The sequence below is a fragment of the Rousettus aegyptiacus genome, unplaced genomic scaffold, assembly GCF_014176215.1.
Source record: "Rousettus aegyptiacus isolate mRouAeg1 unplaced genomic scaffold, mRouAeg1.p scaffold_m13_p_2, whole genome shotgun sequence".
NCBI lineage: Eukaryota > Metazoa > Chordata > Mammalia > Chiroptera > Pteropodidae > Rousettus > Rousettus aegyptiacus.
Window position 1 is genome coordinate 132,561,659 of NW_023416295.1, and position 23,666 is coordinate 132,585,324.

Genomic DNA, 23,666 nt, shown 5'->3' on the forward strand with positions numbered 1-23,666 from the left:
AAGCTGTGCTTTGAGAGCTTTGGGTGTGACTCAGTTGCACTTCGAGAGCATCTTCTCTCCCATGCCTGGGGCCCTTCCTGGGCAGTGGCCTTGATGGGGCCAGATGGGGCTGCTGCTGCTGATGGTAGGTGAAACACTGAGGAAGGAGAATGGTCCCAGTGATACCCAGAAGAAAGAAGAAGGCTGAGCCCTAGGCCAGGATCCTGGATGCTTAGGGCTTTGCCTGACTCTGCCATGCTCTTGGTCCTTGGGAAGCTCTCAGGGCCTCAGTTTTCTGGCTGGGGTACGTGTTGTGAGCAGCCAGAGCTGTTTCCAGGTTGCTGAGTGGAGGAGAGTACAGGCTTCCCGGCACTCAGGGGACTCTAGCTAGCAGAGGAGTAGAGAGAGGGTGACATTTTTCTGGGGTGACATTTTAAGCTTCTTCTGCCTTCCAGAAAAGTGTTCTGTTAACCAGAGCTTGAGGTGACATAGGTGGGTGTCACGGTGGTCCTCCCACACTGAGCATTGTGTGGGGGGAGAGGAGCCTCAGCCTCAGCAGCCATGTGGCCTTGGGCAGGTTCCCTTTTCTCCTTGGGCCTCAGTTTCCTTACTTATAAACAGGGCTTTGGACTAGAAAAGTTTAGGGATGTGATCCTACGATGGTTAGCTATGACTTAGGCAGCTCAAGGCAACAAAAGGGGTGAGAGGGCACAAACCCCTCTGAGCATCTTTCAGCGGTGGCCCCCAGCCACACTGTACATGAAAGTTTTATTAGAAGGGTTCTCAGAGTTCCCTGCCCCTAAATATTGCCTTCTATTTAGCCTGCCTGAGTCCTGCTTAGCTGTGGAAAGCCCCTTGTTGTGTAGATATATAACTTGGGAGGATTTTAATGGTCACTTTAAGGGAGAGAAAAGGAAAGGAAGAGCCTTGAAGTAATGGCGTTAGGGAATTTGTCATGATGTGGGGAGAGGGGAAAGGTTCAGAGTATTCCTTAGGGCATATTGCAAGGGCCCTGGGTAGCACAGGGTTTTCCCAGGAAGAGAATCAGAGGAAGAGGTAGGTGGTCACTTTTACCCATTCAGCTTTGCTGGGGCCGGGCCCTACCGGGACAATCTGTGTGCCGTGGAGAGAACCTACAGGTCTAGGATGGAGTCTGGTGGCTGAGGAGGCCAGACTTCTCTGACCCTCCTCTCTTGGTTCTTGGCTTCCGTGTCAGGCAGCTGCTAGTAATCTCATCAAATAGAGCACAAGGCCCAGGAGGCCAGAGCCATGGATTTGTTCCCCAAGGATGCCGTTGGCTTCCCGCAGAGCAAAGCTCAGTTCCCCAGGCTGCAGCCACACCCCCAGAAAATGGGTGGTCACCTTTGGTAACTAAACCAAGCCACCTAGACAGTGTAACTCATTAAAGAGTCATCCCTGAGACACAAAAATACTCAGGATGTACATTTTTAAAATGCACATTTAGTCTGAAATTAAAAAGATCAAATTATGGAAAAGTTAGAGAAGCTGCTACTTTCTCATGCTTTGTGTTTCTGTTTTAAATGTTATTTTTTCAGGGAGTATTTCCCTAACCATCCTACCTAAATTAGGTCTTCAGTGGCCATATACATATACATATACATACATATATATACACACATATGTATATGCATTGTTTTAAAACACATACTCATCTGATCTTGTTATGTTCCAGGCACTGTTTTAAGGGCTTTGAAAGTATTAACTCATTCAATGCTCACAAGAGCTCTGTAAGGTTTTCTTTCTTGCTCTATTTTAAGTTACAGGGGAAACTGAGGCATAAAGACATCAGAGAACTTGCCTAGGGTTGTACAGCTGGCAAGGGGCAGAGCTGGGATTTGAACCCAGGCAGCCTGGCTTTAGAACCAGTGGCCTCAGCATCGTGTTCTGCTACCCAAATCCTAGCTTTCGATATACTTTGCCCACCATCTCCCTCCCCCATCAGATGCTGAGCTCCTCACCCTTGTGTCTGCTTTGCTTAGCACAGTCCAGTGAACCAACGAGTGGATGAAAAAGGGGGAAATTGCCCCTAGTCCAACTATGTTCGCCCGATAATTATGATAATTTTGAAAGATCATAGATCTTCAGACCATGGTCTAGGAGCCACTGCTGCTGGTCCTGTTATTGTCTTTGCGAGGACAGAACAGCTGGCTGTGCCAGCACACCTGGGGCAAGTGGTCAGGGAGGCGCCTCATGCCAGTAACTGGCTCCTGGTTGTCCTCCGCCTGGCTGTCTGTCTCGATCTCGCCCTTGCTCACACCCTCCCTGTCTCTCCGAGCCTCCTTATCACTGTCTGCCTGTCTCACCCACTTCTCTTTAATTCCAGTCTTTGCCTTCAGACCCTCTCCAAAGCCACCAAGGTTTGAGGACATGAGATAGACAGTTTATCTTGTAATCACTGTTCGGCAGTGTTAAACAAACATTAGTACAGCTAGCAAAACATGCAGGCAGGTCGATGCTTTGGGAATCCTAAAAAGATAAACTTGAGTCATCTGCTACATTGAGGATTTTGAAGCTGTTGGAATCCCGGGTTCTGTCTGATCCCCGCAAGTGGTGGTATCAAGGGGTGGCTTGGTGGTTTAGATACCCCCCAGGTTTCCATTTGTCCTAAATAAAGATATTATAGCTGAAAGTGCTGTGTTTTTTTGTGAAAACACAACTACGCAATGAATCCCTAGACCCCATTCCACACACTGCCGTTGAATCCCCCCTCCTCCCACAAATAAACTCTGGAGCCTCCAGATCTCAGAGAGGGGTCCACTTGCTTTCTCTGTTTTGCTTATCATCTTCCCTCAAGCCTTTTTAACAAGTAGGGCTGAAAGGCTCAGTGTACTCACTCACTCATTCATTCATTCATTCATTCATTCATTCATTCCTGGTCCCAGGCACATGTTATTTATCATACACTGGCTGACAATACGAAGCTGTAAAGGGGACCCATGAAGCAGGGTATCAGTCTCAGGGAATTTCAGAGGTGAGCTGAAGAAAGATCTGTATGGATAAAAAGTTAGATGGCAGTGCAGAGATTAACTGACAGTGTGTTGGCTGCAACATCGATCAGAGGTGGCTGTGATGTGTCAAAGGCACCCACAGTACAGATGTCAAGAACTGAGTCCATAGGCAGGAGGGATCCTGAGGACTGGGGGGAGGAAGTCAGACTTTGTGGAAGGGTAGATTTGCCCCGGGGCTAGATGAGTAGGAGAGGACACCTGGCTAGTGGTGGGAGGGCATTCCACGCAGAGGACTGGCATGGGGCTTGGCCAGCAGAACCAGAAGCACAGCCTGGGATTTGTAATGAATGGCCCAGGCAGTGTGTCTGACTAAAGCACCCAGGGTAGGCTGTGACTATGATGCTGAATGTCATGGCTGCCAAATACATAAAAAGAAATATCTGAAAACCTACATGTGGTACACAGCATACAAACCAGTGTGGGAGAAAATCACACATGGAGCCATTCTCAGACTCAATAGGAGGATACTATAGACTGATGTGGTTCACAAGTGATCAGATGTGGGCAACTGTCCTGGGCCTCCATACTGGGGCATTCACAGGCCATAGTGGGATGGAGGCTGGAGATCCAGCATCTTCAAGTGCCAGGGCCTCCTTGGCAGGTGACTTCAGGCCTCACCTGCAGGGTTCTTCCAGTCTCTCATCCTGTGCTGAAGTTACTTGGCCCTGGTTTACAGAGGACAAGGGTGGTACAATAGGCCGGCCTGGGCATGTTTCCTCTGTGTCAGTCTCTCCCATAGCCTATTGGTCCAGACAGACCCCTGACCATGTTGGTAGCCTAGAGAGGAGTGGGGTCTACTTCGAACAGCAGCTTACTGCTGGGGCCTTGCTGTCCTCTGTCCCATTAGAAAGCAATCAGTTCCAAAAACAGTTTTCTAACCCAGCCTGAACCTGCTAGTCTAGTAACAGCATAGACCAGGAATATAGTGAACACCCCGTAAATATTTGCTGGTATAATTCTCATTCCCCACACTGTTGACACCTGACTGACTCCTGGAGCCTTTGCCCAGGTGCTTTTGCCCTCTTCCCCACCCTTCAAGCCTCTCCAGAGGCCACAGCTATACCCTCTCCTCACTTCCCAATGTGGAGGAGGCATCTCTATTGGTGTTCTCATCATGGGTATGCCAACCCCATGCACTTCTCATAATCCTCCCCCAACCCCAGGTGTCCAGGACCCAGTCTCCTGGCTGGCCCGCATGGGTGGCTCTTTGGGAAGAGCTTCCAGTCAAGGTGGAAAGCAGATGTGGGGACTTGCTGGGAAAGAACTTGAAAGAGCAGCAGAATTTTCTGTTGAGACCAGGCCAACCAGGAATAGAAAGCTGTCTGAAATGCAATTTAATGTGTCTGTTTCTCTATACATATATACAGATATATGTATCTAAGTTGATCTATGAGGCATCTTTACATGAGTGTACAGATGTATGCTCACATATTGGCTGAATGGATTTTTCTCTACTGTTCTATTTCCACCCATGTCAGCATGTCTTGGGTTGTGAAGTCCTAGGGTTTGGGAGTGAGATCTTGAAAGAAGGGATGAACCTTGAGAGGGTAGGATTCCTTAGCCATCAAATATTTAAATAGTGATAAAACAATCACTTAGGATCATTTAGGGCACTGCAATATCCTATGAGAAGTGAAAGTAGGCGACCTCTGAGGTCCCTTTAATTCCAATGAATCTGATTCTAGACCACTTTGCATAGTAACCCAAACATAATAAAGTGGTTGCCGTTGCATTTTGAAGGTGTTATTTTTAGGGGTGATGTGGCTTTGGTGCTCACCAGGATGTTGTCTTATAAGATCAACTTGACTGTATAACTTAATAATTGTGGGCTCCTGGGCACATCTCCCAAACCTTCTATACTTCAGTTTCCTCGTCCTAAAATGAGGATAACAGTAGTACCTGTTAAGAGTTGTAGTGAAGATGAAGGAGAGAGCATGCAGGGAACTCTTTGCATGTGACACATGGTAAGTGCTCCATCAGTGTTGGTGATGGCTGTTAAGTTGACATTGTAGTTCTTGTTGGAGGGACCAGTCTGAAACGCGTGGGTCCTCACATGACCTATCTGGCTCTATGGGGTCAGTCTAATTGTCTCCCCAGCTTCTAGCCTTGCTCCTGACCTAAAGTTCTCCCAATGGAGAGAAGCCTTCCCACCCTCGAAGCTCCATCCCACGGTCAGTTCGGTTGGATATCAGAGCAACCCTAGCCAGATCTCACTCCTTTTCTGATAGCTTTGACCTCAGTCAGGTCCACCCATCTGGGCCCTTGGAAGGGACAGATCATCCAATGCCGAATTCTGAGGCGTCATTGCTTCCCGGCCTACTCTCCTTTATTCCCTAAACCGACTGGAATCAGAGATATATTCATGTGCTGCAATCCAAGGAGGATGAGAAATCTGGCTGGCTGCTGCTCGACAGCTCACTTTTGGGTTCTGTAAATGAAACTTATGCAAACAAAGCAGCCATTTCTGCTCTGACTCCCTTTGACACGGCTTCCTTCCTGAGAACAAAGCCAGGCTTGCTCTTCAGGTGTGTTTCTGAGGTGAGTCCCTTGCAAGGTGGATTGCCCAGGCTACGCTCTCCACTACACCCAGTCTCCACACAAGGGGTTGGGGGCGTTCTCCTTAACCCACCACAACTGTTTGACCTGGGACATGAGCAGGAAGCCTGAGAACTTGGAACAGTGTGTCAGATCCAACCCCTGTAGGCAGGTCAGGCCTGTGTCTTAGAGGTATGTAGGTGTTTGGAGGGCATGACCCAAAGGTAAGCCCATGAGCGCCCCTAACTTGCACAGAGAACCCCCTCAAACTAAGTCCATCTTGTGCCTGCTTGCATGACCTATTTTCTATCTACAAATGGCTAGTGTTACCTGTTCTAAACATCTGGCATTACCTCCCTGCTTAGTCACCTTCCTTCTGGCTTTAAACCTCTGGAGGGCCCCACCCTCTGTCCACCTGCTAGCCATCTTGGCTCCCTCCCTCCCTTTTTTCTTTCTGGAGGATGTGGAGGTACCAGATCCACAAGTTCTGATGTCTTTAAAAGGATCAGCCTGGGAATTAAGGCTCATTTGGGAGCTGTGACATTCATCTTGACAATAGTAAAGTCCAGCAGTCGATCCCATTTTGGCTTCCAACTGGGTACCATGAGGGCCTGTGTCCCCCTGATAGTGGCCATGCTCTGCAGCCTGGCCTGGGCTGGTAAGTCACTATCTGATGGGGCTAAAAAGGGATCCTACATAAAGGAGCTGAGGTTTGGGGAACTTGGTAGAGGGTGAGAGAAATGTGACAAGGGAGGGTCAGCTCTGTCCTAAATTCATGGAGCACCTTAGACCTGTCCTTGCCTAAGGTGTAGGAGTTGGCCCTGGAGTGAAATGGACTGTGCAAAGAGAGTTGCAGGGCTGGTGAACTAATGTCATGAGAGCCCTTTCTTGGCACTATAGAAGACCAGCCTCAAACATCTCAGTCCAACCTGACTTTTGATCTTACTAAGGCCATCGTATGGTATAAAACTGGAGCTGTAGTCTACTGGGTTTGAGCAGCCTGGCTGCCCTTGGTCACCCCCTTCACTGCCTGAGATGGGACCTTTCTCTGGGTAAAGCCTTAGGAGATGGACTGGCTCAGGGGAAACTGGAAGGAGAGCCCCTAAACCAAGAGGTGGGCCATGTGTTATCTAGGTCTGTATAAGTGGCCGGAAGAATCAGTCTTTGTTCCAATGTTGGAGGAACTAAAGCATAGAGAGTAACTAAAGCATAGAGAAGGGTCCTGGCTCATAGCTATCAGCAGTGCAGGGGATGGGATGGGACCAGCAGAGGACAGGAACCCTTTCCTGTTTAGCAGCTGGGCAAAATGCTGATGCTGATGTGTTAATTGTTGGTTAATAGGTGAGTAAAAATGAGTGCCAAGGGAGCCAGGCTGAGCTGAGAGGTGTAGAGAAAATCCATCTCTGCCCAGAGGAGAAAAGATCGAAAGTTGGTACCCAACACAAGTGGGTCCTATATAGGATTGTTGTAAGGACTAAATAAAATAAGATAATGTATAAGAAGCACCCTATATGAGGTGAGATCTCAATCAATTGGGGGCTTTGATTATGATTATAAATATTCCTGGGAGAAACTTACTCTTGGAGTCATTTCCAGTAGGTTGTGGATAAGGAGACCCCTAATGGGACTTTTAAGTGGTAAATCTTTCAAGGAAAAAGCTGTTGCCAGGCTTCCTAGCACTGGGAGGATCATGTATCTTTACTCTGGCACCCAGAGCAGCTGGGAATCAGCTCTGTTTGGTAACAGAGAGCCAGTGAGAGAGTTGGAGGGAGGGCATGAAAACTTCTAGCTTAGTGTGGAGGAGTGGCTGCCTGGTTGGGACAGCCCAGCTCAGGAGAGGAAAGCACCTCAGAGACATTTGGTCCCTGGGAGTGGGCTACCCTAAGGGCAGAGGCAACAGTGGCTTCAGAAATGCAGGTGGTGCCCTGACTCTAGGGGTGGTGATCCGATCTGGCTGTGGCATTGAGGGAGAAGTGAAGGTCGAATGGGTGATACCTCTGTCTTTCCTAGGATGGGAGGGAAGAGGCTCTGCTCTTGTCTATCCTGCTTCGACATTTCAGAACTTCAGCGCAAGAATATGAATCATCTGGGGGAGGCATTGTAGGTCTCAGGTCCTTGGTTGTTTCAAGTGAACTGAGGCAGGAAGCTGGTCCTGGAAATGCATCTCCTTGGTTGACTGGGTATCCATGGAAACAGCATCTGGGGCCCCTAGAGAAGCACAGATGTCAGATGCCACAACCATCAGAGGGGCTGAGCTCTGGCATATAGGGACCCCCAGGCTTGGAACTAGGCTTTCTTGGTGGGTTGTATGGATAAGGAGTGAGCATTCTGGCATATTTATGTCTTGGAGGGTACAGAGAAATTTAGCATTTCACTAGGGGTAGGGACAGGGGTTGTGGCTAAGATCTTTATGGGGAATGGAGGGAGAATTTGAGTCTGAGAGAAGAAAGGCGAAAATGAAGAAAGTCAGAAAAAGAGAGTCAGAAGTGGGACAGAGGGATGCTGAGGGGCAGAAGGTAGCTGGAGCAGTGATTCAGGTGCTGGCTGGTGAGTGAGGCACACACAGAGTGATTACGTGAAAAGTAGGCAGGGAATGGGGTGCTGGTGTGAGTAGTCAGACGGACTCGTTGTCTGAGTATCCCCAGAACAGTACAGCAAGGTGCCTATGAGGAAAAGTCCCTCCCACCCCTCTCCCCACCCTCAGATCCCAAGGTTGTTTTGAAGCTCAGGAAGGGAAGTGTGAAGGATCCTTTCCCTGGGCTTCTTACTGAGTTCAAAGTTCTTGAACAGAGATGAAAAAGCCACTCAGCTTGGGCCAGTGGGGGGTGTTCTCCTGAGCTCTACAGAGCTGGCTATTCACTTACAGCCTGTCTCAACTGGTGCCAGCTGCTGGAATGGAGTGAATTCTTTCTTTGGACTCTGCTGATCTGGCCCATTAAAAACATTGGATTTCCAGTATGATTCTGGGTGTACTGCCAGGCTGACTGGGCAAGCAGCTGACAGAACCTTCTTCCCAAGCTGAAAATATCTCCTTAAGGTTTTTGCATTCAAGTCCCAAGGAAACATCATTTAAGATTCAGGAGGAATTCCCCTCAGCCTAAAGAGATCTTGAGCCTGGTCTTTCTTAGAGACATTCGACTGGATCAAGGCCTGCCTTCCTGGCCACATTGGAGGCTCTGTACAGAACGTGAAATTGCCTTAGGACCCGGGTTAACCTTGTCCTGACATCTCTTTGATGTAAAGAAAACAGACCTATAGCGATGATGTCAGCTAAGAAACCATCAGCAACGTAAATGCACAGACACCCCAGCCCAAGGGGTGACCCAGTTGAAACCCAGGGAGGGAGTCAGCTAGATTAAATGCTTCAGCAGGGAGGTAAGATGTCTCCAGTCTGAATACTTGCCAACTTGAATATGGGCACGGAATATTGCCACTGTATATTTATCTAAAAAAACACTTATATGGTGCTACTCTGTGTTATGTACTGTACTAAGTGCTTTAAAAATATTAGCTAATTTAATTCTATAAATATTCTATAAGATGGACTCCACCATTATCCTGCTTTTACAGACAAGGAAACTGAGGCACAGAAAGTCAAATAACTTCACCAAGGTTGCATAGCTAGAAAGCAGCAGAACCAGAATTCCAGCCCCAAGCCCTTTGGAGGCAGAGTCCAGTTCTTGACCTTTCTGCTATGCTACCCTTAGCATAGTATAAACCCTAATCCCACAATCCAAACCAGTAACTAAACCCATATCCCCAAATTTAACTCCATCCTAATCCAGGCTAAATTGAGATACCATACCTGAGTGGGATCACAAACAGAACCAAATCCCAGATCTAATCTAAGGCAAAACTTGGCTAATTTCTCCTCTCCTAATCCTGACACATTCCACCCCGCTGAATGTGGTCCTAAACCCACCCCCATTCCCTACACAAACATCAACACAAAGTTGTCACTTAGCAATATATTTAACTCAAGAGCAAATCCTATTTTAATCTAAACCTAACCCCAACCCTGGCCCAAATTAGGTTTCAGTTTCCTCATTCACACAAATTCTAATGCTAACAGTAACTCTGACTCTGTTCTTGACATTCTGTAACCCATGGCCTGACCCTAACCCCAGCACTCACTAAATCCAAACTTCAGGCACCGCAGATGGAAACAAAGTTTCTGTCATCACCCAGTAAAGCCCAGAGTGGAAGGAAGTCCCCCCAACCCTCAGCCAGCTGTCACCCTGGCTTGCACCCTCCACTGTCTTTGCTGGGGTGCGCCTGGTGGGGCTTGTTTTTTTAGAGAGTGGTAGTGTACCACCTCTTTCAAAATTTCATGCCTTATGCCCCTTGGGACTGAAAGCTTGTTTCTACAAGCCATTTGGCTGGAGTAAGGGATGTGGTCTGTGGTTACATAACCAAACTAATTCCAAAGGCCGATTCTTACCCACACCCACCTCATTCCCGACCCTGAGTATAAACTAATCTGATTGCATTCCAAAGACTCAAGAAAAAGAAAGATGTGACACAAGGCGAATAGGGTGCAGAGGAGACCAGATTAAGGGGAGGGAAGAACAAAGAAGCAGGAGACATAAAAGGGACAGGATAAAAGGAAGGGGATGAGTCAGAGGGGAGAGGGCAGGTGGGATCATAGGAGCAGCAGTGACTCACATACATCTACAGGACAGGTGAAGAGTATCCTGCGGGCCATGCTCAGCCATGCTCGGCCCTCAGACCTCTTTCTTTGGTTCTGCTTGAATTTTTTTTTAAAGTGGAAAATTTTACATAAATATTAAGGGTTCTCTTAAAAAAACTGGAGTTTCTGGCAACACTGAACCTGCATCCCAACATGGCAGCAAATGGCTGGAGCTGACAGTGGCTGCCAATTTCAGACAGAGCATCGCTCCCAAATTCGTCACAGGCCCCACCTTTCCCTACCGCCTTTCTGCTTTTTTACTCATTTATGATACATGTCTAGCCCCAGTAGGCATTTGAGTTTGTGATCCTGGTCTATACTATGAGCCTTGCAATATTTGGTGGGCGCTGGATGGTAGACAGCAGTGGGAAGGGGCTTATGTTGTGCATGGGAAGCCGTGGATGTACTTCTCCCTTGAATATAGCAAAGACCTTTTCTACCAGGTCGGGGTCCTGCCCTTGTCTGTGAACTCTACCGCAGAGGGTAACTTGATGAGAATAGGATCTTCCTAGAGCTAAGTTTGTGTCTTTTCCTGCCCATAGGAAAACTGGAGTCATGTGCATCTCGTTGTAATGAGAAATTTAACCGAGATGCTGCCTGCCAATGTGACCACCGGTGTTCCCGGCACGGGGACTGCTGTGAAGACTATGAGCACCTGTGTACCGGTGAGAGTCCTTGTGAGGTGATGGATATGGAAGGCATGGCAGCCTAGGTTACGTTCATGCCCAGCCTACCTGAGGGGCTACTGGCTTAGGGGCCACTTGCCCAGCAGGCTGGAGCAGGATTCAGGACTCATCATGGGGCTCAAAATGCCTGAGATGAGGCCACTGAGGAACACAGCAGGGGTCAGAGATTTGGCCACTACTTGTCCCAGTTATTCAAGGATGTCCCCAGTGTAAAACCCCAACTTAAAACAAAATAGATGTCATTTACCTGGACTGTCTATCTGATCCATCAAGATTAATGGTATCTTGAAAGTGTAATTAATTCCAAAAAAAAAAGGAATGATAAAAATATTATTTTAGCATGTATTATATTACCAATTGATATTCGACACTTTAAGTTGCAAAAATATGTAAAAATGGCAGTGAACTTTTCCAACCTGCGCACCACCAGGAAGACTGCATGGCATCACAGTGATGGTCACAATTCATAGTGCTTTATCTACAGTGAGTAGACCGAGTGGCTGCAACGTCTCCAACCTGTCATTCCTGGTCCAGCGGTCAAACAGGACATGCACTGCCCTCAAAAGCCAATCGTTCCTCTGTTCCTTCAATGGTACAATTTTAAATGAATTATTTTTAAAAATCATTTTGAATAATCCCTTTTTTGGTATGTTGCCAACGTTTTAGACTTCCAGATAAATGATCTTCTGCATTGTGACATGAAGCCTTGCTAAGTTCACTGTCAAACCATGTGTCATGACTCCCAGTTTGAAAACTATGGTCACTGAAGCCACGATAGATAATGGTCAGTAAGACCACTGCATACGGTTGAACAGGTTGTGTGCCGTACAAGGGCACCTGGCTGAGAAGGCAAATTAGACCCATTTGAGTCTGTATCCTTCTTGCTAAGCCATTTGCCTTGGTGCCGATCTGTGTCTGCTGAGAGAAAGGAGTGCCTTTTCCTAATTTGTCCAAAGGTGGTGCCCGTTAGGCCAGTCTGTGCCTATTCAGCAGACACAGGACGGCCTGTTCACCTCGGACCAGCAGGCTGGCATTTCTAGGTAGAGACAATACTTAGCTTGGGAGCCATTTCCTCCCTAACTCTCTGACTTGCAACTCAAAATATTATAACTGACAACTGAGACTCTAGATCTGCTCACAAAAGTCTATCAGCATAAAGTGTGGCTGAGTTAAGAACCCTGTGGGTTGTCAGCACTTAGAACACAGCGTGGCACAAAGTAAGTGATCAGGAGATGTTTGTTGACTGAATGAATAACCCATGATTCTGGTGGTAATAACACAGTCTCATCTGGTGAACTCACCAACAGATTCTGAATCACTTTGTCATAGTGTTACATCTTTGGAAGAAATTATTCCACTGTGTGATGAGAGAGGAGCTCAGTGTCCCCAGGAACATGCCTCATCTTCTTCCCCACCCCCACCACACCCTTCTCAGCTCACATGGAGGCTGTAGGTACTCAGCTTGCAGGCTGATGGAATGGAGCAGCTATAGAAATGTGTTTTTCTGAACATGCGCTCCCCCATACACAGCCTCTGTGACCATTGTCAAGTGTTGCAAAGAAAGAAGGGAACCTGGTAACTCAGAAAGCAGTTCTTATTCCTTGAGACTCTGGGAGGAGTTCACCCTTGACTTTGACTGAGAGTTAGTATAAGTATGGGATGTTCCTGAGTCAGGGTCTTGTCAGTTGGAGACTATAAAGCCTATCCCTCTATTGACTTTCATTAAAGAAAAGTCATAAACCAAATCTGAGTTTTCAATCTAGAAGGGTCCACTGCCTGTCTACCCCTCCCCCTTTTAAAAATGAGCACACTGAGTATCAGAATACTAAAGTGGTAAGGAGGGTTGTCGCCGGGGAGAGTCTTTGCACTTTTTATAACAGTTTTCAATAATCTGTTTCCTTCTGTCTTCCATTTTCAGTTTTCCTCCTCTTCCACTTGGTATTTGTTCATTGTCTCCTAGCCCTTGTTTTGTGTCTTCTTCCGCTGTACATGCTTGTTTCTGAGGGAACTGTCAGGGATGGTTGGTGACTTGATGTCTCTGCTTTGCAGCTGAAGAGGACCCCAAAGAGCCAGAACCATCCTTGGAGCCGGAGGAAGAGGCGGAGGAGGCCCCGGCTAGCAGTGAGTTTGCCTCCCCAAAGGGAGCCTTCAGGATAAAGAAAGATATGAGAAGGTGACAGGGGAGGGGGCAGCCTTACCAGTGGCAACAGGCTTAGGTCTAAACCAGAGAGACCCCCAAACCCAGCACCTGGAGGTGCTAAGAGGCGCTCATTGGACTCTGGGTCCTGGATGGAAAGAAGCCTGGGGCCTCGGCAGCTTGGGGTGGGGGAAGGGGGGTGGGCAGGAAGGAGAGCCTGAGGCCTGCAGAGAGGCCGGATTGAGAAGTGGAAGAGATCCTATTTTTAGAGTGGGAAGATTATAAAAACAACAGGACAGAAAGTAGAGTTCGGAATCAGAAAGGACTTCCTGAGTGTGAAGGGTGTGCACCAGTGGAGCTTGTTTGTTTTCCTTCCCTTGAGATCTTGGATAGGAGTAAGGACAGCCAGGCTGAGTGGGGAACTAGGTGGGATGGAGCGACCTCTAGAGGTCTTCCCAGCACACAACTCTCCTGTTCTCTCAGACTTGTACTCAGCACCCAACTCCTGCCGGGGTCGCTGCCGTGAAGCCTTCCACAAGCACCACCCATGCCACTGCAATGCCCGCTGCCCAGAGTTTGGGAACTGCTGCGAGGATTTTGAGAGCCAGTGTGGCCACGGTCAGTCTCCTACTCCTTTTACTATAGCTCCAGGGACTATAGAGCAATAGGGACTCTCTAGAACAATAGTTCTCCAAGTGGGGTCCCTGGGCTGGCAGCATCAGCATCATCTGGGAATTTATTAGAAATAAAAACTCTAGGGTGTCACCCTGAACCAACTGAATCAGAAACTCTGAGGTGGGGTCCACCATCTGTTTTAATGAGTCCTCCAGGTGATTCTGATGCATGCCGAAGTTTGAGAACCTTCCTAAAGGAAGCGGGCAGTGTGGACATTCTGTGGGCAATGCCTGAGGCCCTTGCCCTCTGGTCACTAGGGTACCTGACTGCAGCCCCTCTCCTTCACTACTAGCTTCTGGACGATGCCCAGAGGGGATGCATACAGACAATTGCTTCCCCCTGGCCTCCCCCTGGCTCTGAGACACCCCTTCCCCAATTCCTCGTAGAGGGCTTTTCCCACAGCAGTGATGCCATAACCAAGGAGGAACTGCAGGGAATCTCTGAGAAGATCTACAAGGCGGACATCAACAAAGCCCAGAAGGAAGACATCATTCTCAACAGCCAAAACCGCATCTCGCCCTCCGAGACCAGGGACCAAGTGGACCACTGCCCAGAGCCGTGAGTTCCCTTCCTTCCTCTTCCTACGAAATCTCTCTCCCAAGTTTGCTTCTTTTGATGACTCAGCTCTCTTCTCTTCCAGGCAGGCAGGATCAAAGGGAGAGAAAAAATAGGTCTCCACAGACCAATAAAACCATCTTAAGGGACTGTGGGTATTCAGTCAGGAGAGTTTCTGTGATTGGCCAGGCTGAGAACAGAACTAACCTTTCTAGAGCCAAAGCATAAGAAGTGAGCGACCTCGTGCATGACCTTCAGGAGTATATCCACTCTGATCCTGAACCCAACCATCAGTGGCCCGCCCTGGCCCATCTGCTAGTTCCTGGAGGGGTTTCTGCTCCAACTTTAGGTCTCTCACTGGGCTTCTCTCTGCCTCTCCCAGGCTCTTCACATATGTCAATGAGAAGCTGTTCTCCAAGCCGACCTATGCAGCCTTCATCAACCTCCTCAACAACTACCAGCGGGCGACGGGCCGTGGGGAGCACTTCAGTGCCCAGCAGCTGGCTGAACAGGACGCCTTTCTCAGAGAGGTCATGAAGACGGCAGTCATGAAGGAACTCTATGGCTTCCTCCATCACCAGAGTAAGCCGCCCTCCCTAGGCCTCACGAGGTAGTGCTAAGGACTCAAGTCTGTCTGCAGGAGAGCCAGGCACCCCTGGGGGCTCCACGATATGGGTGGGGAGGTTAAGAGTGGGGGTGGGGGTGGGGCTGGGAGGCTGGTGTACATTTGGGAAGGGGGAGCAGAGAGGAGCCCAGAGAGATCATGGACCAAGCAGGAGCTGAGGAATTCTCTGTCTTGGAAGTCATCCCATCTTTTGATTTTTTTTTCTCAGCTACCTTGTTTATGCCCTAACTTGCTGCTTCAGTCTCAGGGTCCTCTGCAGGGCTGTGTGCCACCCCACTCCACACAGGGCACTTGTCAGCCACTGCAGCTGACCCCAGCGTCAGCACCACTTTCCAGGCTCGGAGAGTCCCTGATTCTGCTCCCTCCCCCTGCTCTAAGTCCAAGAAGGAGGTTGTCCCATTCTACATTTTTGCTGGGTAAACAGCAACAGAAAATCAACAAAGGCTCAGAGGAGGAAGTTCTAGCTAGAAGGGCTCTGGTTGGAGTGGCTCCAGATAGAGATACATTAAAATCAGACCAAAAAAAGGTTGGTTGAGGCCAAGTGACTTCTTGGCACGGGTTGTGTTTGTTAGAGTCCTGAAGATTTCTTTCCTGAGCTCTAGGTAGCTGAGCTTTGCCTCAGGAGTGGCTCTTTCTAGGTCTTCTCTCCCTGGCTGTGGGATCTCCTCTACTCATGGCTGCTGCATTCCATCTGTGTGTCTCTGTTAAACGTTTAGTAACATGCTCTGTTGTTAGGTAAAGCCAGAAGGACCAAGGCATCCCTGTGAGGAGAATGCAGTCCTGCGCTGCCCCCTGGTGTTCTCTTTGTAGTAAACACGAGAGACTCGGTCAAGACTGAGCCCTTTGACTTTTCAAATGAGAAAAATGGAGGCCCACACAGGCTCTGTCTCCGTGACTTCTCAGAGGCCACAAAAGAAGTTGTAAGCAGGGCCAGGCTGGAACCAAGGGTTTCGGTACCGAGGCCAAGCTGTTCATTACTCATCCTGTCTTCACTCCTCTCCCTGTCCAAACTCCACTTGTCCTTAAAGTCATACCTCATACCCGACCACATTTAAAAAGCTGCACTTGACCTAGCTCACAGCTTGCTTTCAGCTTCCTTTCAGAGGTCAGAGGCTTGAGATATAGGCCTAAATAGCCTTGGACCAGAGACACCTGGTTTGACTCCATGCTTTGCCACTTACTGGTGGTGCCACCCTGGGCAACTTATGTTACCTGTGTCTTAACTATGAAAAGGGGTCATGGAAGATTAATGCATACAAATCATCCAGTGGAAAGCCTGGCACCAAGTAAGTGGTAGCCATTCAGACTGTGAAACTGTTCTTAGTTATTTCGTGTATATTTAGTCTTGCTTCCAACTGTGTTTTAAGTCCTCGAAAGGAAATGTGTCTGGTAGCTCTTTTGTATCCTCCACGCACAATTCTGGGCTCCCTAATTTAGATCCCCACCCCTGACCTTTCCTTTGGGTCCCCACTGCCTTTCAACCTCTCTACCTATCTAATAGGCACCATTTCAGAACTTAGTGTGAAGAGAACTCATGGTTCCTCCCTCTTCCTCAGTCTTCCCCATCTCACAAATGACACCACAATTCATCCCGTTGCTCAAGTCAGAAGTTTGGGAGTTATATTTGATTCTTCACTTTACCTCACTGTTCCCCATCCCCATTTCCTCACCAGTAACATCTATCACTTCCACCTTCAAAATCTATCCCTGACTTGCCTGCTCCTCATCCCCTCTTCATGGCTGCCACTGAAGTCTAAGCTACCACCGCTTAGAGCCCAAACCACATGTTCTTCAAGTCATTGACGAATTCTTGTTCTGGACAAAGAGCCTCAAAACTGGTCTCTCTGCTGCTTATATGCCCCGTAGACCTTTTTACACACACAACCAGAGAGATCCTTTAAAAATAAAGCTCCTAGAACATAATTTCCCTGCTGAAAATCCTCAGTGGCTCTCCCACCACCAAGAAGCTATAGAGTCGTTAGGAGATTGGTCTCCGAGCTAGATTGTGTGGGCTCAAGTGTTATCTCTATTCTTACTGTGTAATCTTTTGTGAGTTACATAACCTTTGTTTGCCTCAGTTCCCTCGTCTCTAAATTGGGGATAATTAGTACCAACCTGATGTGAAGATTCGATCTGAGAAATGAAAGCACTTAAAACATTGCCAGGCACACAGAACACACTCAGTAAATCTAAAATATTTTTTTGTTATTATTACTGTTTAATTGAGATCCAACCCTCTTGCCACAGCTTACGTGACCTGGCCACTGCCTATTTCTCCAACCTCTTTTCCTACCACCACTCACTCTGCTGGGGCCACATCGACTTCCACGTGGAAGAATCTTTGCCCCAGATCTTTGCAAGGCTGGCTCCTTATCCTTTAGGTTTCTGACTTGTGCTACCTCCTCAGGGAGACCTTTCTGATCTTCCTTTCTAGAAGAGCCTTCTACCTCCACCCCTACCTCTAGTCATCACAGAATAATCTGCTGTATTTTCTTCATAGTACTTTTCTGAAATCATATTGTTTACTTATTGTTTATTTGTTTATTATTTGTTTCCTCTGCTGGAATATGAAGACAGGGATCTCATCTTTCAGGTTCTCTGCTGAATTCTCAGACTTTAGATCTGGGCCTGGCACAAAACAGATGCCCCATAGATAACTATTGAACAAACAACCGAATGTATTTGTTGGTTGAACCCATGTATCTCTTGACATGCTGGAGCAGGTGGCCCTTCCTTGCTTCCCAGCATCTAGCCTTGCTTTCCCCTCTCCTAAGTCCTCTGTGTTCTTCCCCATAGACCGCTACAGCTCAGAACAAGAATTCGTCAATGACTTGAAGAACATGTGGTTTGGGCTCTATTCAAGAGGCAATGAAGAGGGGGACTCAAGTGGCTTTGAACACGTCTTCTCAGGTGGGATCATTCTACTTGGAAAGAAAGAGTTGGAGAGGTGAAGAGAGGTGGCTTCCTTCAGAAGCAGGGTGTCATTGGACATTAATGAATAAGCAGCCACACCAACTACTGGGGAGGGACACATCTACTCTCAGGCCAAGAGGGAGAGATTGAGGAATAATCTCTCTGGAGTATCTAAGGGAGAAAGAAGACCAGATACTGGGGCTCCCAAGGGCACATGTAGGAAGAAAGGTATGTTTGAGGCCATGGCTGTCTACCTCTAAATGGCCCTCAGCTTCCAGGGCTTGGTCAGCTGCTTCCCAAGGGGGCCTTTGACTTTCTCCCACTGCCCCATGCCATAAAGCTCCCATCAAGTCTGGCTTGCTTCTGGAGAAATGGATGATAGGAGTACTTCAGATTGGTCACCAGGGTCAGCTGGGAAGAGGAATTCTCACAAAGGGGTTAACCCCAAATGGGGGCCCTCCCGAGGTGAGAGTTAGGGATGCGAGAGACTCTGGGAAGTCACGCCAAGAGGCTGAGTAGGTGAACAATCTAGGAGTCAGAGACTCGAGACAGGGGGACAGCCGTGGCATAGGAGAAAGGAAAGAGATCGTCCACCTTGGACTCTTTATTACAGGTGAAGTCAAAAAAGGCAAGGTCACTGGCTTCCATAACTGGATCCGCTTCTACATGCAAGAGAAGGAGGGCCTGGTTGACTATTATAGCCACAACTATGATGGACCCGTGAGTACTGAGTGCTGACCCCATGGGCTGGAAAAGCCTGTTAGTACCCGGACTTCCTCCCCGCATTCCACATTCCAAACTGTCAGACTTGTCTCTCATCTGACCCTCACTGGCAGCCCAATAGGGATTGTGAATATGTCTTCCCCATCTGCTGAATAGCAAGTTTAGCCAGCCAGGATGCTGGGATTCCCTTTCAAATAGTGAAGGCTCCACAACTACAGGGAAAGAGGCAGCAGGCACCATCTCTGGATGAGAGGGTGAGGGCAGGGGACAATTATCAGAGGGGAGACCCAAAGACATACTATTACCTCCTGCCTGAATTTCCTTAGAATGGGTGTCAGCTGGAAGTTTCAGTTTGGCTAGTCTGAATTAAACTCCTTATATTTTATAAAAAAGAAACTTTTGCTGTCCATACCAGGAAATAATTTGGAGGCAATAAATGATTCTTCTCTTTCACATGTGAGGGCTACAGGGAACAGTTGTGTGTGTATCTGCTCCCCAGGCACTGGTCATATGGATGCTGACTCTGGCCTCCCTGGGAGATGTGCTCTGGCAGCTCCAGACAGAGGGTCTGGGTCGGGCTTACACACCATAGCAGGGCAGACTTTTTACTCTGTTGATTTAAAGAATCCAGCCTCCCCAGAAAGCTCACATAGGCCCCTAATGGCCCTTCAACAAAGCCTGGCTGATTGCTGCCATTTGCCACCCCTCAGTCTGCCTCCACTCTGTGGCATTTACCAGACCCCCTTTCTCTCCACAGTGGGAGTCTTACCCCGATGTGTTAGCCATGCAGTTCAACTGGGATGGCTACTATAAAGAAGTGGGCTCAGCCTTCATCGGTAGCAGCCCCGAGTTTGAGTTTGCACTCTACTCCCTGTGCTTCATCGCCAGGCCAGGCAAAACGTGAGTACTGGGCCAGCCAGGCCTGGGGAGAAGGCTGGGGCCGTAGGCTGTCCTCAGCCAGGACCATCAGGAGACCTGGATTCCGCTGTTTGGTGGCTCAGAGGGCATGGACAAATCACCACTCTGACCTTAGTTTTCTCACTTGGGAAATGAAACTGTTAGATTAGATTGATGGCTGCCATACTTCATCTGAGCAGCAGAACCTTATGCAGGACCTTTAAACATAAAACAGTGAGAAACGGAGTTGCCCTGGCATTCTGAGCTTCTTAATTGCCTCCTCCTGCCTCCCCCACCCCCACCCCCGAAGCTGGTTGAGGGAATTCTAGAGTCCCAAAGAGGACAGTTGAAACCATTGACCCTTGTGTTCTCTAGCACTTGAGGACTCTAGGTCCTGCTACTTCTGAAAGCGTAAGCGGGTATTTAAATTCTGGAGGTTCAGCTCTAGAATCCGGGAATTTAGAATATTGCTCTGGGAAAGATGAGGAGTGGTGTTCTTAAAGAAGATAGAAAGTGAGGCATAGATTTTGAGAAGGCTCCCTGCACTCCAGGGGAGCTGGAGGCAGTGGCTGAAGCAAGCTGTGGCAGTTCTCTTAGAGGCCTTTTAAGTCATGGCAGAGCCCTTCTGCATAAGTTGGGCTTGACCTTTCCTGCCTGGAGACAGAGGCAAGGTGAAGCAGGTCCCTGTGATTTGATTATTTTTCTTCACAGGTGCCAGTTAAGCCTGGGTGGACATACCTTGGCCATCCAGACCTATGCCTGGAACAAGTCCACCTACGGAAATGGCAAGAAGTACATTGCCACAGCCTACGTGGTGTCTTCTACCCGATAGAGCTTGGAGCCAGAAAGGGGCATGAAGGTAGTGAGAGCTCTTTTAGGACTGAAGTGCTTTCAGCTCTGGACTGGAATGGGGAGGAGACTGTGAGGAGTTCCCAAATCCAGAAATACCCATATGAGGAAGAGAGAAAAGATACAAATTAGAAAAATGCAGAGAAACAGTCAAATCTTCGTCTCCAGCATTTTGGAAACAGCATTCAGAGAAGCTGGGGCCCTCAATAGCTCTTTGTCTTGATGGGAGCTGGAACCACAAACAAGTCCTTGACCTCTCCAGGCCTCATATTTCCTTAATGTAAAGGGAAGAGGTTTGCCCTCTTTCTTGTTTTGGGGGTTGGTGAGAGGGAAAACCTGATGATTATTACTGTGAAAGTGTTATCAATTGTTCTTAGGAAGAACGGCTGATAGAAATTCAAGATTACTCTAATGGCTGTTATTATACACAGCTCTTCAAACTGTAATTCAGCCCTATGTTGGGGCCTCAACGAAGACATGGAAATCATGGTCATTTCTAGGGTTAAATCCTCTCAGAACAGGGTGTGGGAGAACTTGAACGCTGGATAGAGAGGATAACAGGTTGGTGCAGTGAGTGTTCTGGGGGAGAAGTCAATTTCTCTTGGCCTGAGGGTTTTTCAGCCAGTTCAGTAACTGCATCGAGAATCTTGCTGCTTATATTTAGTGCAGTTACAGAGCTGTATTTTGAGCCCAAATAGTTTGTGAAAGAGTTCCCTCATAGGAGGAAGATTTTGCATTCAAAGAAGAAAGGAGATTATAGCTTTATGTCATTAACATAATTATTTTAAGACTTATTAAGCAGCCATAATTTGTATAAACTCTAGAATGGAAGACCAGGGAGACTGGATTTCAATTCCAATTATGCATTTCTTCCCTAACCCCACTGGAACCAGATACTGTCCCATAGAGCCAAGCTTGAACAATAGTTTAGAGGGTTCGAGTCTCCAAGTAAAATCATTTAAGAAAATTTGAAATGTGTCTCTTTTTTTATAACTGCCCCCTCTCAACTGTCTGTCTCTCTTTCTTTTCCCTGAAGTAGGGCTGAGAGTGATGCTTCTTGCTTTACTGTCTCTTCAGGATAGCCTGAAGGATGTGCTATCTTGATGAAGTCCCTGAGGACTCTTACCAAGTCTCTCTAGCTAAGATGGGAAGAGAATTCTTCCTGGTGGACTTGTAGTGTGCACGGTGGAAGGAGTGTACTTCTGGCTTCTGATTCCACATATAAGGAGCTTAGAAGTCATCACTCCATCCTAACAAATAAAAAACTGAACATACTGAAAAACCAGTATTGGATCCATAAAAGAGGAGAGGACACAGACAAACCTCTGTCCTCAAGATTGGAAAGACAGGTAAATATAGAGAGACAAAACTTACTAGAGCAGAGGCTCAGGAGAGGATACCAGTGCCAGGGTAGGAACAGCTGAACTATAACTGACAAATTGCTGGAGGCTCAGTGCAGATGGCCCTGAAAGTTAAAAACTTTAGGGGACCCAGTCATATGGGCCCCCACAATATTGTGAGATTTACCTCCAAGAGTTCAACCAGGTTCCCATACTAAATGTTTGAGAAAAATCACTTCAAGCTTTTGGCACAGCCAGGAGAAAAGAAACCATTTAAAAATCCTCCAGAGCACTCAGCACTCCAACTTTCCTAACAAAGCCTGCCCTCAGGGGTAACTGGTCAACCAGAACCTAACCCCCTGGGGTATTATCAGAGTCTAACTGACCCAGGGATGGAAAATACCCAACTCCAGCCCACGTTAGCCATCTGTCCCATGTATGGGACAGAAACACCTATGAAATTCATAGTCCAGAGGCATAGGCCCAGTAAAAGACTGAGGCCTAATTATAGAGGCCTAATAATAAAATGCTTTTCTGCCTCCCACACCTCACGACCACATTACTACAGGCCTATTTATAGCACTTCCTTTTACCGGTACATCATGTTTGGCTATCAAGAAAAAAATACAAAGCATACCTAAAGGCAAAACATTCAATTTGAAGAGAAAGAGCAAATATTAGAACCAGACATGGCAGGAATGTTGGAATTATCAGACTAGGAACTTAAAATATCTATGATTAATGTGCTAAGGGCTCTAATGGGTAAAATAAGACAGTATGCAAGAACAAATGGGCAATGTAAACAGAGATATGGAAATCCTAAGAAAGAATCAAAAAGAAATGCTAGAGATAAAAAAAAAAAAACCCACTGTAAAATAAATGAAGAATGATATTGATGGGCTTATTAGTAGACTGGACATGGCTGAGGAAAGAGTCTCTGAGCTGGAGAATATATCAATACAACATTATTATTACATGACTTGAGAGAGAAAGGAAAGAAGATTCACCCAAGGGTCTATGACATTTTACTGGAGTAGCCAGCTGGCTCCCTTCTCAACCAATTCTGCCAGAATTAATTTAAAAAAAAAAAATAGCTGCTTTTGTTAAGAACATTTAAAATCAATATATCTTAAAATTTTTTATTACTAATTTTAAAACACAAAACACTCTTAGTTATCTATCCTATTAACACAAAAAACAAAAGAATCATTTCATTAGTAAATATTTTTAATGACACTTAATAATTGGATTACTGTAACTTTAAAATACAAAGATACCAAATAATTATACAGTGAGAAAGATGTGCTAATGATGTGACCTTGTAAGGGAGGATTCCAGGGTGGTTTTTCATGGAGTACAAAGCCTGTCCTGGGGGTTTCCAGTCCAACTGCACAACTATATCCTGTGCTTTAAAAAATCATGATGCCCACGCTGCACTGATTAAATCAAAATCTCTGGGTGTGGAGCCTAGAAATCATTTTTTTTTTTTTAAACTCCCTAAGTGATTCCAAAGTTGAGCCAAGCTTGAGAGCCACAGATCTAGATTTTGGGCTGATGTTTGAGATCATAGAGCTGTTTCAAACTGGAAAGTTTTACTTGTTTCTGTTCGTTTTCATGGACTTTAAAAATTATGTTTGTTTTACAATTTTAGGGTTGTCATAAAAATGGAAAAAAAAAAGCTCACTCATACAGGACGCAGGAACAAGAAATGTTAAAAGCTTCATATCCTTTCAGTTTTGTAAGACAGGGCACATCCAAAGACAAACCTTAATACTCATACACGTTTTAGAAAGACTCAAAGATAGACACTTAGAAAAGGAGAGTTTACTTGAAAAGGTGCAAGGAAGCAACACTGAAGAACTGGTTTGCCTAATATACGTACTTAAAGGGGAAAAAAACCCTGCAAAATTGCCAGTTACAAGTTTATATAGTCTGTTCACGGTAGAGAAACAGTAAATTTCTCACATGATTATCATACCAAAGTCATGACATATCCAGGAAGGCAAATATTAAGGATAAAACTATTTGAAGGA

At 46.9% G+C, this 23,666-nt stretch overlaps 1 protein-coding gene across 1 annotated transcript; it reads left to right on the forward strand.

The window, feature by feature from the left end:
• Positions 1–1,614: 1,614 nt before the first annotated feature.
• Positions 1,615–23,129, forward strand: ENDOU (endonuclease, poly(U) specific). The gene is made up of 10 exons (XM_016124474.2): positions 1,615–6,201; positions 10,776–10,898; positions 12,969–13,040; positions 13,540–13,674; positions 14,118–14,289; positions 14,669–14,868; positions 17,708–17,821; positions 18,438–18,544; positions 19,305–19,447; positions 20,156–23,129. Exons 1-10 carry the CDS (start codon positions 6,147–6,149, stop codon positions 20,274–20,276), a joined length of 1,242 nt encoding a protein of 413 aa, XP_015979960.2. The 5' UTR covers positions 1,615–6,146; the 3' UTR covers positions 20,277–23,129.
• Positions 23,130–23,666: the final 537 nt, after the last annotated feature.